The 18,200-nt window shown below is 38.9% G+C and overlaps 1 protein-coding gene across 2 annotated transcripts in view; it reads right to left on the minus strand.

Moving 5' to 3' along the window:
• The window catches only part of LOC108243075 (protein diaphanous homolog 1), an 89,469-nt gene that overhangs the window by 40,753 nt on the left and 30,516 nt on the right, over positions 1-18,200 (minus strand). For both annotated transcript variants that reach the window (XM_025008600.2, XM_025008599.2), the window contains 3 exons: positions 16,004-16,543; positions 14,562-14,676; positions 14,421-14,429 (listed from right to left, as the gene is read on the minus strand). In XM_025008600.2, coding sequence (XP_024864368.1) covers positions 14,421-14,429; positions 14,562-14,676; positions 16,004-16,543 — 664 coding nt within the window. The remainder of the gene's footprint in view (positions 1-14,420; positions 14,430-14,561; positions 14,677-16,003; positions 16,544-18,200) is intronic.

Consider the following 18,200-nt stretch of genomic DNA (forward strand, 5'->3'; position numbering starts at 1 on the left):
AGCCTACACAGGACCTTTAAAGACCAGATAATGGTGGTAACAGAACACAGAAAGGAGTAGCTGGAAACAAGGGTGAGGGAAAAACGTAAAAAAAAACCCTTATTTTATGGATATTCATAGAAAACACGACGTGAACAATGTTGAATGAAGAAGAAAAACTGAGAATGGATAATATGCAACACTATGCAATGGTTAGGGTAGTAAGACTGTCAAAGAAAGATCAGCTAGAAAGAGAGGAAACCGAAGAAAAAACTTTAACTTTTCTTTCTTACTTCTATAATCCATGCCTTACATACACACACAGTGTGTATATGTGTGAGTGTGCATGCATGTAAATGGATCATGCACCGATAACATTACACTCCTTAATTCCTAATTAATCCGTCTAAACTGGATTATGGCGCAGAGCATGACAAGACGAGGATCCCACTTTTTGCCCCGATGACGACGCGTGTGTGTTTATGCGCCTCTGTGTGTGTGTAGCGTCACTTCATCGTTTTTCAGCTTGAGGTCTCATAAGGCCAGCCTGTCCTCGGTTACAGGATGTTGGGAAAATGAAGCTGACAGTGTCTGTGGTCCCCTATGACACAAATGCAGACATACACATTCACTTTAAACTGCTTCTCATACACATACATCCTGTACACCCAACAGCAAACACATACACAAATCTAAGTCCCTAGATCACATCTCTTGAAATGTTTTTTGAATTATTGTGTTGAGTGGTGAGAAAGTTGAGCATTACTTTACAGATTTTAAGTGGGTACTCACAGGGGAACACAGCATGTTCTTATATCAGACGCTGGTCCCTTGTCACACACATTTAGTCTAAAAGCAGCTGCACAAACTGTCCCGTGTGACAGTGAATTACACTTAAGTCTGAAATACCAGCGCTCTCTAAAGAGTCTAATACTAATGAATTCATTTGATAACTCATTGTTCGTTGTAGATGAGCTGGAAAGTGTCTTTCACAGACAAACTGCTTAAATTTTTGCACTCACCTCGGCACAAGTTTGTATCTACTTTAGCAGCTGGTAGACAGTTTAGTCTGCTGGAGGACACTTTTGAAATAAAAATGGGCAGAATTGGACCAGCTTTTTAAATAATTACTAGTTATCAGCGTGGTTAGAACTGAATGTAGTCATCAATGCTTTATGTCATATGAGAGCTCCTGTGCAGTAGCCAAAATACAGCTCTTGCCCTCTAGAACCCAACCCAGTGAGATACTAGCTTAACAAGAACAAACATAAGGATAATGTCAAAGTAAATTCTGGAAAATTGGCAGAAATCTTAGTAACAATACATAAATGGGAATATGACAATTTACTGCAGAAAAGTCAAAAATAAAAATACACAAACCAGACTTATTAAGTCACATTCTATATCATCCCCAAGAATTTCTACTAAGTTTTTGTCCTCAAACTTTCTCAAACTTTCCCTTTAGTTGAAAAGAAAACCATAATTTCAGCATCTCTCAACATCATTAGACAGAAAGGCAATACCTTATATAAGAACATAATGAAGAAAGTATTTAAGAACATGATTTGCCTTCTTACATAAATAAAATGTAATATGTTGTAAGTGAGCTGCGTTTTTTTCATAATGTTACAAACCTAAACTCAAGTCCAAACAGTAAAACAAATTTTCAGCAATCTACAATATTTATAACAATTAAAGTAAGGTAAACAAGCTACGATGACATTTGCACTGTTTGGTATTACTCCATTATTCAAATAGAGCTGTTTACGTAGTGAAGATCAATTATTAGATTTTCACACTAGCAAAGATAATTATGAGAAGGTATGATGTCAAATATAAAATGCACAAAAATCGCAAAGCTCCTAAATTGATTAAGTTTCTCCATCTAATAGGGTAAAATTTGCATTCACCTCTATGCAGTCACTGATTAAATCTCAGGATGTAGTAAATCAAGAAAAGTGATCTTGAGCTCCTACTGTGAATATACGTTTTCAAGTAAATTAAAAAAAAGTGTTATTTATATTATTGCTCAAAATAAATGTAAGAGGAATATTTATTTAAAAGGCTTTAAATTACCCTAATAACATTATAATGCTACAGGATACATTATCGTTATTTTTTGGAGTTAAAAAAAAGCTGGTTTTCCATGCATTCAAAACAACAAGTCTCAAGAAATAAATTTGGATCACAAAATAGTAAAACAGTCATTTATTATTATGACTTTTGTGTTAAGTGAATACAGCATTGTGTTTCTTGTACTTAAAAAAGCGTGCTGGCTACAAAATAGAGATTTGGGCAGAAAATGGAAGTTGTTTAAAAGGATAAAAGAAAAAGGGGGGGGTCACAAAGGGAAATGGATGTTGGTGGTTGGTTGTGCTTGTGGTGGTGGGATTAGCATGCTTTCATGCGTTCTACGCTTCACTGGAACACCACAGGGCTTGTTGATGCCTCTAAGTGCTATGAAGTATTAACCAGACAACCTCCGAGGAAGCCCAGAGGCACAATGTGTGTGTGGGGTGAGCACTTGCTGACCGCTAACTGTGTACAGTTAAGTACAGAGCCCTAAATTACCTATTTGGGGAAGAGGAAAAAGGCGACTGGAGAAATTCAATGGGAAGCAAAAGACTGTAGAGTAGAACAGTGTTAAAATGTTTGCTGCGGTGCGTTTTATCTCACAGAGGGAAAAAGCACAGACGAAGAACACCATAAAGTACATGTGAAAGATGGAAAAGCAGAGCAAGGTTATTATACATCCTGATCTCTCACATACTGTAGCTATACTGACAAAGGGTATGTTGGGAACAGACACTGATGAAGTCACTTGTACTAGAGTCATCTCTCCAGACGAGAACTCAAGAGTTACAATCAACTATTACAGCAGCCAGCAAGCAGTATGTCATTACAACCTGACTGCCATAACACTCCACCCAGTGCACCTATTACCCCTTTTCTGACTAAACTGTTTCCTCACCTTCATATCTTTGGCTCTGTGGTCGCTTCAAGTCTCTTCACCTTTTAATCATTTGTCATTCCCTCTTTTGTTGCCCTTTTCCAATCATACATACATCACTCCTGCCTCTATTCGCCCTTCTCTGGGCCTCGTTCATTTTGGGATTCTCCTTCACTCCACCTTCAATAATGCCATCTGTCTTCTCATCTGGCCGCGCCAAGATCAATCTTCATCCATCTGCGTCTTTCGCAAAAATATCTTCTTTTTTTTTTTTTTTAAATCCAGTGGCCACAAATTTCAATGTGACATTAATCCTATCTATAATATATTTAATTATTTCAACAAAAAAACCTGAGTAGTGATCCTTATTTTTGTAAAGCAGCAAGCTGTCTAAGGAAAATAAGATTTTGATAATCTGTCTTTACTATATGATGCAGTATAGTCAATGCGAATGTGTCCAACCATATTCTGATGCCAGGTCAAACTGCCATTTTCACAGCTACAGATACAGCTCTCTGGCTCTGACGAAGGCTGGCGCCTTGTGTGACAACTGTGCTGATAAGCAATTGTGACTGTAAATCTTGTACTCATTATCTTTAGAGCAGACATTTTCTGCTGTCAGTTTGTGGCAATAGAAACTGTCTCATCCCATGGGATTCTTCGCTCAATATCAAATTAGTAAAAATCACCAAGATGGGTTTTCCTGGCTCACTTTTGACACAAGCCTTTTCTCATTGTTGGGTAAGCGAACCATCATGTGAATCAGCAACCAACTATTTTTTTTTTTAAACAAACTTTCTCAACTCTAATTTCTGCGTTGCATCATTCACAACCCAGGTTCTACCAAACTAAAAGAAAGCTAAATGTTTAGTTCTGAACAAAACAATGTTCATCACTGAATGTTTAAAAATATTTCCTTATAACAACACTTAACTATACATTTCTATTCAAAAAGGTGTTAACTAAAAAAAAAAAGTCTCGAAAACAAACTTGTAAATAATTACAAAGAATATTGTTTAGAATCAGCCAATACCTTGTTTTAGCACAAGTTCCATAACATCTTATTTTAAAATATCTATGAAATTCTGTTAGTCTGCTGCTCTCGGAACATTATGCCACAGTCTTCTTCTTGGTTAATATATAAAGAAAACAGTGAGAGGAAAAAGTCTTTTGAGCAAAAGTCATAGAGAAACTTTGAAAGCACACACACTCTGTGGACCGTTAAAAAAACTTTTAAGAATAGACTTAGAAAACTCTCTTGAAGAGATCTTTAGAAGTCTGTAGTGCACCACTCCATTCACCCAAACCGACAGGAGTTGCTTGGTGATGCCATGTGCATACTCAAGTTCTGCTCAACACACACCAACCTAACAGTTTTAGTAAATACACTGACTCAAAATATAATCCTCTTAAAACAAAATGCAGACAGTACACAACAAAAATATGTGACTTGCATAAGTTATACATATTGTATGCATCAGGTGCTGAAGCCATCATCACTTTAAGATCTCTGGTGTTACTTTTTGTTTCATGACTGCACATGAAGGCAGCACTGGGTTTTTTTTTTAATTCATGCCCATAAAAACAAAACTACTGACAAATCTGGGTTTAGACGTGTATGGGTGTGTCACTAAAAATAAAAACAAGCTGTAGAACAATTGAAAAATAAATAAACATTTAGGCAATGTACCAACTTTATGTGAGGCTAGATAGATTTTTAAAGGTGCTGGTGATGTCCAGGTCCAAATTTCAAGTCCAGTCGAGCCTTAAAGTCCCTCTGAAATGGTGAAACTTCAAAGCACACTCTCTCAGATCACTACTTTAAGCAGTAACTTCACACAATGAGAAGCGACTCATCTGCTTTCTTTCTTACACTCTCTTTTACTGTTATTCCCCACTGGCCTGCTACCATCACCCTGATTTGGCAGTCTCAGTTTCACCCTGTAGTTAATCTGCTGGGTGGAGTGATGAGCGCTTGGGGAAACCAACGAGAAGAAGATGAAGGAAGAGGGGAATGAGAGGAAGGGAAGGGAATGGGGAATGAGAGATGGCCATGCATTATTGAGCATACAGAGTAGAGTTTTTAGGGGATAAATGTGAAAGCATGTTTAGGGACAACCTTTTCCCTTTTGCCTCCCCCCGCCTTCTCCCTTCCGTCTTTGCCCTCCCTTCAACTTTCCTTTCCCCATGAGGACAGCTGCATCTCTTATTCAGTGGGGAGGTTAAAAATTCAAAGCTAGGAAGGAGGAGGTGGATGGGGAGAGGGAGGGAGAGTACCTGAAAATGGTCAAAATGAAGGCATGTCTTAAGGGAGTTTTCTCAAGTGCTAATCTAGAGAGCTCCCTGGGTTGATTAGCTGTGTATGTGCGGTGATGGGTGAGTGGGTGGGGTGTCGGCTGTCGTGGGGGAGTTTGAGCACAGGGGAGGTAGATGAATAGAGAGGGAGCAGCAGAGGATGTAGACGTTGACTTTCATGCTGTACAGTGCAGTGTAGCAAACAGCATGGTGAAAAATTAAGGTGCCTCCCGGGCAAAGCAGAACCCACGTCTCACAGAACATGACAAATGCAGATACAGAGTAATGGAGCAAGAGTTTCAGCACACAAATACACACAAACACAAAGCTGTGAACACAAGGACATCACAACAAGGAAGCCAGATTTGACCAAGCAGCATACATATACCATAATTACACGCACATAAATCACGCATACATGCCAAAAGATTTTACGCGGCAACACATTTTGGTCCATACATAGTCACATGGTTACTGGTAGGAAATTAGGGTCAGAAAGTGGAACATGGCCTACCCTACAGAGTCTTGTAAATACCATTGGTGTCTGGAGTAAATGCTACTGGGTTATCCATTTTACAAACAGCCATCACAGCTAGAGACATGTCACACCAGCAGATGCAGCAATAAAAGCTTATAGCACACCCAGAGCTCACATAGAAAGAGGCACAAACCACATTTACAACCGTGCGGAAATAAACAAGAAAATTTGTACCTTAAAAGTGTGCACAATGTGGGCGAAATTGATAGTTTTAATAAGTCTGGCTGTATGAGAACCCCATGGACACGGTCTGAGCTATTAGCACAATCGTCTAATAGCCCGGCAGCACCCTAATAACTCACTATGTAGCTAACATCAAGTCAGTGGCAGCCTTAAGGCTAGTGTTAAACAATTCGAGTGAGCTGGGAGAATTATACTTTTTAATGACATTTTCTCATGCCTCCACTGCTGTCATCTATCTTTTCTTTTCTCAATTTGTTTATTTTCGTTCCGAAACCATTATTTTTCCAATTGCACAGCTCATTCATAGTCTCATTTCTTAAGAATCATGTTACCATGCAGAGATAAGAGAGATGAAGAAATCAGGAGAGGAAAGAGAAGTAGGAGAGAGATGCGGGTTAATGCTCATATCTCGTCAACTCCATCTTTGATGTTGTTGCTCTTTACCATTTTTTTTTTTTCTTTTTACTTGAGCTATCAGTGACATCAAAGTGGGGCAAGTCTCCTGTGCGAGTTGTGAGTGTGTTAGTATGTCTCTGCCCTCAGGGGTAGGTAGCTTAGACAGCAAATAAAGTAAACAGAGTGCAAGTTCAAGCCGTTTCCCTGAGAATGCAACAGCAATCTACACTTCGACGCTTTCTAGTCCCTATTTTTTGTTCTTCTTTTCTCATGATAACTGTGCTTTCTAATCATAGACGCAGCATCTTAATGACTTCCGTTGCTCCTCAGCTCATCAGTACCAAAAGTGAGGCACTTCTATCTTGTGTTTGACACTTCAGAGATGCAGATACACACGTGTGCACAAAGACAAAAGCAGAAATACATATATAAGGAACAGAACAGAGTAGGGAAAAGTAAGAATATGCCGCTGTGACCAAGAGGAGAAAAACATGAAAGTAGAGTGGGTGGAAGGATTGTAGGTGTGCATACATATATCCCTTCATCCCCATATCCTTCAAATCCATTCATGTTTTTTTTCTCTCTTACTGTGGGTGAAAAGAGACAAAATCACAAACACTGAGGATACGTAGCATCTGTAACAAGCTTCTGAGCTTATCAGCCAAACCCTCAATTAAACACACATTCACAGAGATTACAAACATACTACAAGAACATGGACACAAACACACAGGTTCCTTCAGTGGATGCTCGGCTGTCATATCAACAGAAACATTTAAATGGTAATGGCAGTGGGAAGAGGGATTGAGTTTGGCAGGCTGGCTGCCTGGCTAACTGACCGGCTGGCTGGCTGTGAAGAGGGCCTATACCGTCTAAAAACAGGATAATCTTCAGGAAAGAGAATAGGCTGCAAGGAGATTAGGCACATACAGCAGTAATGCTGTGGCATGAACACACATAGCTTATTTGCATGTAAAACATTGGAGAGAGAGATACAACACAGGAGGGATGAAGGGAGAAATGGAATGAGGAGAAGGAGTGGGACAAAAGCCTGAGTGTGTGTGCGTGTATTAGAATGTCTACATATGTATGTGTATGCTTGTGTTGGAGCATTTAAGAGAGCTGTAGCAGTTGGCAGTGGAAACCAACGCGAGGACGCTCAGATGTGTTTGAACCTGATAAGGCCTGATGAATAAACAGTGCTTTGCGGCTGTTCTGTAACCATGAAGAGATGGTAAAAGAGGGAACACTTGCTATTGCCGAACCGAGGATACATGTTGAAGCTTAGAGAGCCAGCAAAACCAAGCTAATGCATCGCTACTGTTGGGGGTTTAGAAGGTATAGTTTGGAATCAAACTTAAGCAGTAGTAGAAAAAAGACCCACTTAAATATACACACAAATACACAATACCAAACAAAACATGGAAATATCAAATCTCATTTCAATGTCATACTTATTGAAAAGCTAGTCCACATTTAGCCTTTATAGGATATAGTTGTTACTGTGCATGTCATTTTCATGGAAAGACTTTCAGGTTCCAGGAAGGAGAAAAAAAGCCGTACTGAGCTTTTCAAACTGTCATTTTGAACGTGCACTAAACAAGACCAGATTCTGGGGATGTGCTTTACTGACCACACTCCTACACACATTCATGGAGTTACGCATCTTTCTTTTAAGCATGAAATAACTAATTACAGCTAAACATTTTAGAAAATTAATATTTAGAAACACAGTAGCAAAGGAAGAAGTACATAAAATCAACAAGAGCCAACGTGAAAAAAAAGAAAAGATTTGAAGTGTTTATTAAAAAATAAAATAAAATATGTTTGTTTACATGGAGAGGGAAGAACTTCGAACGTGTACTGGGACCAACCTTTGGGGACTTATTTAGTTTGCCCTTACTGAACTTCTGCTTTAAGACAGCAGTGGGACATTGTGAAGCACGAAGCACAAGGAAGCAAGACACTGGCTATTTGGACATAAAAATCAATCTCAGATTTTTCTTTTTAAAAAAAAAAAAAAAAAAAAAACTCTTTCTATGCAATCGTCTTCGAACAAAACAGTAACAGAAATAACACTGATTTGCTGTCAGGACATCGAATTGTCATTACTAAAACAATCATCCTAGAGTGTGACGTTCAGTCTTTTTGAGAATGGAAAACTATGAATATTTGTTAGTGGAAAAAATTAATTGAACAATCTAAAGGTGGTGAGGCAGCAAAACCTTCTGTGAGTTGGAATGCTACTGTTGTGCTTAGCAACAACAAATATTGAATAACAGTTAATAGTTTCCATTATTAGTTTCTAAAATTCTAAAATTAAAAAATAAGTTAAAAAGGCCAGGCAAACTGATGACAAACTTTCTTTATGCTCTGAACAAACTAGTTTATGAGTCTAACATACTTGAATACAAACCCATTATACTCCCTATCTTGGTTTTTGAAGACATCTCAGCTCTCATCTGAAAGTTTTTCAGTTCTAACGGACTTTAGAGTTAAAAGCTAAAGGTTTTTATAATGTTATAGCCTAAGTGGCTTCTACTGAAAATCTTGAGTCCCATTGATTTCCAGCAGACAGATCTCTGCAAACATTAAGCATAAAACATTAAGCAATAAGTTCTTAGATAAAGTTAGCTAAATTTACTTTTTTTAAATGCTTAATTGCAAAAACATAAATACAAAACATCTGTTGCAGAAACAAAATCAAGTCTCCTCTGAGGAACTGGAAACACAGTTGGGGAAGTGCACAGCTAGACAGAGTTGTTTTAGCTTTATGCTACTCTGGTCTGACTCCAGAGAAGCAACAGAAGAATGAATGAATGGAGCTTTTTAAAATTTATGTTTGCCTGGAAGCACTATTCAGTGAAACATAATTATCTAGTGATGTTACCACTATTTGAGAACAGGTGGAGGAAAAATAGCAAATCGTTACAGATAGCTAAAACAGCCGTAAACAGAGAATGGCAACACATAAAAGTTAAAATATTGACAGCAAAATACCAATTTGATAACTTTACATAGTGTTTGTGACCTTCGCATTAATCTGCTCATCTCATTGAAGCCTCCATAAAAACACACTGTTTATTGTATAGAATACAGCAGATTTTACAAAGACACACATTCATTCAAAAAATGTTTTAAACATTCAAAAAAATAAGAAAAAAGAAAACTAGGCAAGGGCTTTTCAACACCAGCACTACTTTAGTACACTTTCATGGCAACACAGGTGTTCCCAAACAATTTTTTGGGTTTATACCAACTGACAACCTCCTGGGGTAAACAAATCAAGCAAACTAGCAAAAAAAGCAAGAACCATATTTCCTTGAATGGCCACTTGAGGCTGGCTGTAAAACTGAGTTCTTTCTCATAAACTAAAATACCCAAGTTTAAAGCAAAAAATAAACTCTCCGCAGTCTAAATTCAGTCTATGCTTAATACAGTGTGACCTCATTTAGTCATCAAAAAGGTATTGGTATATATTTCAGACGGTCTCAAGAGACTTTAGCTGAGTTTACACATCCTATGACCTCATCTATAACTCTGTGTAATGATTAAATCTCACAGAAAAATCACTTTTACATGCACACAGAATCACACTGTTGTTGGCTTTGACTCATAGGAGCCTACAGTAAACAATGTAGATGAGAAAAAGACAACAGGAGGTAAAAATATAAAATATGTAGATTAGTCTTTAAAGCAGTTTTTCACTTTTCAACTATGGTAATTTTTAAGAATATCTCTCAAGTTATTAATCAAATTTAAAGCAGTGAACAAGTGGCCATAAAGCATAGAATAAAATGATTTTTTTAAATTATAATTTCTATAAAGTGTATTCTTTGACTGACCAAAAGGTACATTTAAAAGGTTGATATTTCAGCCACACTGCTGACCTTTTACTAACAGTCCAGCAATCAGACTGCAGTAAACAACTGTGATAGAAAGGCAGGAGAGTGCCTCAGTTATTTGATTATCATGGAAATTTTTTTCAAAAACTAAGTGTACTTTGCAAAAGACGAAATGACCTAATCAACGCTGCACCATAATCCTTCATGTCTAGTTCTCGAAATTCAAATATATTACACCTTTCATCCCTTCAACTGATTGGCCAACAAACTTGCGAGGCTCTGTGCAAGCATGTGTGCGTGCACACACACACACGCTCACACACACAGGTGGTACTTTCATGCTGACTGGTACCTCATTAAGGTGAGAAGTGAATGGAGTAGCCCTAAGAGGGGAAAAAACTCACCAAATAGGTAAATGTATTCACACAGACCCACACACGCCTAGAGAGAACACAATCACACCTACAGAGAGGGAAAATTGATTTCATCAGAACACAGGGAGATCAAAAGGCTTATTATAATTGGTCTCTAAATGTGGCAGAGCTCACCAACCCACTCTCCCAAGCACATACACCAGAGCACAGACATTACTGAACAGAAACATGAATTCATCCACAATAGATGTGCTTGTGACTTATAGAAAGTGAAGGCAACACAGAAAGGCACTGCTACCAATGTAGAAGTTATGCAGTTATCACAAAAGGGCTTTCAGAGGGTTGAAGGTTCGCTGGAAAAACAGAAATGAGGACAACATGCTACAACAAAGCACTGAAACAGTAATACACAGAAAAGAGAATGTGGAAAAGGCTGGAGAATTGGGATATGAAAATGATCCTCCCATTATAAGGATTAATAACTATATATGCTCCTGGCTCTTTTCTCTCCCGAATCGAATTAATCACCACAGCTCCCACTAGCCTACCCTTTCCCTCTGCTCACTCTGCTTTTATTTCACCCACCTCCCCCTCCCCCTTCTGTCTCTGACTCTCTCTCTCTCTCATATTCTTTTGCTAATTGGGCTATCTGAGGTGCCGACTTCAAAAGGCACCTGCTACAAAACACAAAGTCTGCAAAAGTTAAAATTAATAAAAAATAATTTAATAAAAAGAGGACAGTCTCGGATGTATATATTAATGCTAAGTAAACAGTGCACAAATTCTAGCAATGTTGCCGTCCAGCCGTGCTCTTCAAAACACAGCTTCGAATTTTGATTAACCAATACTATTCATCATTATGAAAGGGAAAAGTAAACACTAAAAGGTAGTAAACAAACCACTTCAAAGTGAGGAATTAAAAAAGTAGCTTAAAGGGAAAGAAAGAGGGATAAGCTTGCAGCCTAAAATCTTTTATACTAGACTAATCGCTTTATAGACTCTCAGCAACAAGGCTGTTTACAATTTCAAACAGCCACATCAGAAACACAGAAAATGTCTGAGTATAGAATAGAATTGTTCATCCAATAATACTGCAGTAGAATTTGGATAGTTGCAGTTATTTCAGGTAAACATTACATATTTATTTCTAATGGGTCTTCAAATAGAAACCCAAAGCTAACAAAGCTACCTAATCATTAAGATTGATTCAACCCCAATAAAACCCAGAATTACATAAATTCACAACAGAATGCAGTCTTGATGAAGTGTATTTTCAGTAATTGCTTTACTGGTATATTTATAAACACGCCTAGCACCCTAAATATACTAAATCCATAATAAAATGTATCAGCATTGCTACAATGAGTACTCTGGACCACAGGTATGAGGGAATGTGTGTAATTGTCCCACATCTTACACTACTATTGATAACACACTGAAAAAGCTACTTGCAGAAAAACAACTGTTGTTTGGTAAAAACTGCAAAAAAAAAAAATTGGTAAAATAAATAACATGCAATACTTTTCATTAAAGAAAAGTTTAAACCATGGTATATTCTTGTCAGTCAGAACCCAATGAAAAACATTTTACCATACAGATGTTTGTTGATATGAGCACAATGTTTAAAGGCAGCTGAATGGAGTCACGCTTCTACATTAAAAAAACAAGAAACACTTAAATACCAAAATATTTCAGAAAAAAATAGATTATTTAAATAAACCTTGCATACCACTGATGTAAATAGATTATTTAGATGCATAAAAATACAGTTTAGTTATAAGCTTTTGTTAAAAGATTTATGACAATATGACCAAATTTACCATAGTTTATATTTATGGCTCATTTCTGGGATCATCCTACGTGAAGCTTGAGGAAAGCTACAAAGACTGAAAAGAGAAAAGAGAAGCAACCAGTAACAAAACTTAACACTGATTTGGTTAGATAGTGTGGAAAAATAGGAGCTGAGGTGAAGATGTGTTGAAAACAGATTTGCAGAAAACGGCGAAAGAAGGCAGGCTAGAGCAATTAAAGGATTGTGCTCTTTGTGAAGATTTACCAAGTGAAAGGGTAGAAGGAAAACGGCTGACCAATCAGGAGGTGTTGAAATAAACTAAAATGCAGGCAAATATTGCCAATGTAAACTCCATTATCTATATAATGCTGAATAAAATTGGTACAAAATTATTAATTAACTTACATTTCAAATATCCGTTGTGAAGCGTGCCTAGAGTCGAGGGTCACATTTGTTTAGGTAAATTCTAGTATATTCAACAGCTGAACACAGAAGGATAGGCTTGTTTCCATAAGGTGATTAGTTATAACAAGAATATACTGAATAAAACAAGAAAACAATAAATGCAAACACAAATACCCACATAGTATGTGTGAAAGTGCTACAAAAGCTGTGTGAAGCCAGAGGATGAGTTTCCCCCACCATCATTTGCCCGCTCTTTGACTAAGCAGTAGAGGTCGACACCTCTGACTGTGCCCCGAGCACACGACCCTGCTGCACGTCTATTTTTGTGTGCCAGCGTGTACTTGCACATTCAGCTGCTGGGCAACAGAAGAAGAGGAGCAGGAAGGGTCAGGGTGGGTCAGTGGTGACTTTGTGTGATATTGGTCAGTTTTTGGGACTGGAGGAATGGCCAGAAGGTGAGGAGTAAGGAGAGGGATAGAGAGCTCAGGAAGAATATATGAGGCCTTGAGCTGTGTGTTTAAAGACAGAGAATGAAGGGCAAGAGGTGAAGGTTCAGTTCACATGACCAGAGCTAGTTGCTTATAGGGCATCTGTGAATGTATTGACGCAAACACAAGCTCTCTCAAAAGAAACTGAAGATTAAGAAATGCACACAAACACACAAGTACACAAAAAAAGTGTGATGCATGTACAAAAGCTCATTAAAATCCCAAATAGAGATTTATTCACACAACAAAAAATCTGCGGATTTAAAACACACAAAGGAAAACAACAACACTCACACATCCACCTTCTACCCACTCAAGCCCACCCCACCCTGATCCATACACAGACAGGTATGGGGCTATGAAAAGGCCACGGTGTCTTTATATACAGCACTCAGAAAAGGTTATTAGACATCATCCAGAACAGGCGGCTGTCTTTGCCAATAAAAAGAGGATTCATAGGTGCATGGGCCAAACGGAGTAAGGGGAGGGGTGTCAAATTATAGAGTGGCAGGCAGACGTTGGGATTTGATATACAGGTGAATGCAGATGGGACAGCTGCCAACCCTGACATTTAACTGACATCAAAAGCTAGCTTAAGCAATGCGTGCCTGTTTATGTATATGACCTGAAAAGGACAGCACGTGTGTGTGTGCGCGTGTGTGTTGTAGAGACTGAAGGTCAGATGAAATCACATACACACCCAAACACGCTGTCTGGAAGTTCGTGCTGTCCTAGATATAATTTGAATATGGAGGAGTTGGAGCAGAAGGCTCAGTGGCACTGGGACAAGGTGATCGGAGTGGACAGGTCTGTGTGCGTGTCTGTCTGTCTGTGTGTACATCCATGTGTCAGCGCTTTGTGCCAGGACAGCTGGTGGCTAGTCAAAGAACATCAGTGACCTTCTCCTTATCCCTTCCTATACCATTTTCCCTTTTGTCTGTCTCCCCGAACATTCCCAAGTCCCAATTCATCTCACCAACTGATGAGTGTTCTGTCTCTGCACGTTGAGATGATGAACTGCCAGGTGTGAGTGGATAATTCATGAACTTGTGTGAAATTCTGTTCTGTCACTGTACCTCTGAATAATGTAAATGTGTAGTGTTTCAAGGTGACAAAAAAGAGAAGGACTAAAGACATTGTGTCAAAAAAAATAGAAAAATGGGCAATATTCTTACCTTTACTGCCTGATGGAAGAAGAAGAAAGGGTTGAAACAGAGGTCCAGAAAGGAGGGGAGATGGTCAAAGAAAAAGACAGTCATTATTGTGAAATGCAGAAAGAAAAACAAGATACTGAAATACATAAGCTACACACTCACTTTTTGTTTGAGACGAAAACGTAAAGGTGAGTTTGGCAAAGAGTTCATTGTTCTGAAACTGTTCTTCGTTGGCCTTGATCCAGAAACTGTTCTCATTGAGATCCTCCGGTCCGATCTAAGACAGATAAAGGTCAGTATGCAGAGAAAGGCAGAGGCAGAGGGGGACAAAATACAGAGTGAATTGAACCACATCTGTTATATAATTGTTTCATCAAACTGACTCAATTTACCAAAAATGGTTATCTGTGCACCTGGCAAACAATGAGACAGGCAGATAAAGAAGTCAATAGAACAAAAGAAACTGGCAGGGGTATGATGAGAGAGGAAGATGATGAAGGAAGGAGAACACAAAGAGCAATGCAAGAGGAAGATACATGTAGTCATTTTCTCTAATTGTTGCACACTTTTACCACCAAGAAACTTGAGCTCAATTTAAAAGAAAAAAAAAAAACTATTTTCTTTTTTCCTTTCTCCACTCTTTTCTTTACCCTTATTTGTATGCACTCACACAAGTCACAATTAACTTTCCGTATTTTTTTTTTCTCCCCACTTTCTGAATGTTCTTATCGAAGGGAAGAAGAAAAAAAATGAGAAAAAAAGGAAACCCAGAGCGAATGAGAAAGCAGTGGTAGTAAATTTATAGATATCAGGCCTTTCATTATGGACAAAGCCTCAGGGATGGGTGTAGGACAGAAAAGGCAGAGAGTTCGGAAAAGAAATGTGATATGGGAATGAGTCGAAGGAGCAAAAAAGAAAGCAAGAGAGCATGCAAAAAAAGGAGGATGAGGCCGAGGCTGAAGGAAAAAAAAAGTTAATTTAAATTACAAAAGAATACTATCCTTTCTAGCAGCAATTTAATTATCTTTCAGTGGTGCAGCTAAAAGAAGAAGGCTTATTAAAACGCAATTTCTGTGACATCCTCGTCAAACCCTCGCACCATCCCAACAAAGAGAGAGCGAGAGAGGGAGAAGCTAAATGCTGATGAAGTCTGCTTTAGCCATTAAACAGTAGCTTTAGGCTAAAGAAAGACAGAAGGGCGTTTTGATGTTTTAACCATCACAGATGAGAGGGCGTAGAAGAACATGAAGCACAAAGTCATGAGCTACACGTATGCATGCAAGTCACTTTAGGTAAAAATCTCACTGTCAAAGCTCAGTCTCACATGTCTCTCATACTTGGGCACAGATTAAAACTCATGCTGTGCTCTTTCAGACTGTCTTAGCACATGAAAATGATAAAATTAGATTTACAAAAGCAGCCAGAATGATATATAAGCTGATTACAAACACATTTCAAAACTGACAGGACTTTTTTTTTCTTCAAGGCACATAACACAGTTCAAACACAGTCAAAGATCTGAAACATCTGAGTCAGGAGGGTTGTTTAAAACAGCAGATGACTAAATATTTTCAGATTTGTATACCATCTGCATCAGGTCTCACCTTGCTCCAGTTTGCTTTCTTCATTTGGACCTCTGGCTTGTACTCCTTTTTAGGTTGGAGCCCAAAAGGTAGCGCAGGTGGTGCAGGGGCACCCCAGCCGCCCATTGGTGGAGGTGGGGGCATACCTGGGCCTGGTGGTGGAGGAGGAATACCTGGACCACCGGGAGGGGGTGGCGGTGGTGGAGGTCCCATACCCGGCAAGGGTGGCGGCGGTGGTGGTCCCGCCATGCCAGGAAGAGGTGGGGGTGGTGGAGGCCCTGGCATGCCAGGAAGAGGCGGGGGTGGTGGAGGCCCTGGCATGCCAGGTAAAGGAGGAGGAGGAGGGGGAGGAACACTGGTGTGTCCTGGTAAGGGAGGAGGAGGTGGAGCTTGGTGAACGGGTGAAGGTCCCATGCCAGGTAAGGGTGGGGGTGGAGGGGGAGGGGGCACACCTCCATTCTGGCCAGGTAAGAGAGGGGGCAAACCAGGCGTCGGCACAGGAACAGTTACTGTAACAACTTTGGTTTTGGCTTCTTCCAGATCCTTTGACAGCTGTTCAATCTGCGGAAAAAGAAGTTGATAATAGTTCGTCATTAACACCATTCAATGTGTGCAACTTAACATTCGACAGCAGGTTTTCAAATTTTCAAACATATTAAAATGTTGTTTTTTTCCTGTAGCAAATATTTCTGGTCAGTAAAAGCTTGATCCAAATATTGGTCCAAGAGGGTAAACAAGTTTCTTCATTAAATTCATATAAAGCACTCCTGCTCCTACTCAGATTAGTTCACAGCTCTGCCCCTTGTTTTGCAAGTGTTTGATGTACAACCTCCTTTGAGCCTACAGGTACCTCCAAATCTCGTGAACAGGCATTATTTTTAGTGCATTTCAATAAAACTTGGTTTAAGAGTGAGACGCCAGGCTGGAGTCTCATTATGGTGTTTTTATTTTTTAAATATTATGCTACAACTAAAGCTATCTATAGTCCTACAGTTAAAAAAAATAAATACACAAATGAAAGAGGTCAATTATATAATTTGTATTCCTTGAATTGACTCTCTTTAAAACATTTGGCAAATACCATTCCCAATAAAAACAGATGCCAACAGAAGAAAAGGGAAAAACAAAAGGAAGGGGGGGAGAGTGATTAAAGCCAGGGAAAGACTGAGCTTTGGAAAAGATGGAGAGAGAATGCAGGGCAGAGCACACAGAGAAAAATCATAGCGGAAGGGAATTAAGTCCACAGAGGAATTCAAAAAAAGAAGTTTTAAAACAAGAGGACAAACTTCTAAATTAGAAGTGAATGTGAAATGAATTTCACATATCCATGATGAAGTACTGATTACAGTATTGACATCAGTAGGTGCTACATTTTAAGAAAACTGCCCAAGATATAAAAAAAAATCATCAGTTGATAAAAAACAGATTAGCATTTGAATAAAGCTATAATAGACAATTAAGAGTGAATATGTACTGAGTAGACCATTTTCTGTGTTCTTAAGTATGTCAAGTAAAAAAAAAAAAAAACTATGTGTGGAACATCATCTACATGCAGCAGCGTAACAAATTGTTTGTGTTGTTTCCTCAGACTTTGAAAAGACAGTAACAGACGAACAGAGCCTTCGAGGCAGGCTTTCTTAGCGCGGCAGCAGATGAAGAAATGGGCACGGCATCATACACGGGGACACAGAGATCTCTACATGTGAAGAAATCTTCCATCGGCAGTGCCTCAAACACAGAAAGTGAGCCATCTTAGTATGAGAAGCTTGTTTGATGCCTGGCTCGTGACACTGTTGATGCTTTGGACAACGGTGTGTATGTGTTTGTTTAGAGCCTCTGTGTAGTTAGAAGTCGACTCTGCTGGCATCAGCCACTGTGGATGATGCTCATATTGGAAGTTGTGTAGCTGTTCAACTGACAGACACACACACACCGAAATGTCTTCATAAGGTTATGAGCACACATGCACAGAGGCAGACGGTTCTGGGTCATTTGGTGTGTTTGTTTGTCACTACGAGGCAGAGTCCAGCTGGTGTGTCAGCAGGACACTGACAGCTAAACAATCCTCATCTTTGCCACGAGTGCACACACAAACAGTGTGTGTGTCTTGGCCTTAAAAATATGTTTATCCTGAGTCCATTTTCTTCTTTCTTCTCGCTTTAGTCACTCTTGATTCTCCCACTTTCATTATTTATAGAAATTCCTAATCTCTACAGGA

This window comes from Kryptolebias marmoratus, linkage group LG9, assembly GCF_001649575.2.
Source record: "Kryptolebias marmoratus isolate JLee-2015 linkage group LG9, ASM164957v2, whole genome shotgun sequence".
NCBI lineage: Eukaryota > Metazoa > Chordata > Actinopteri > Cyprinodontiformes > Rivulidae > Kryptolebias > Kryptolebias marmoratus.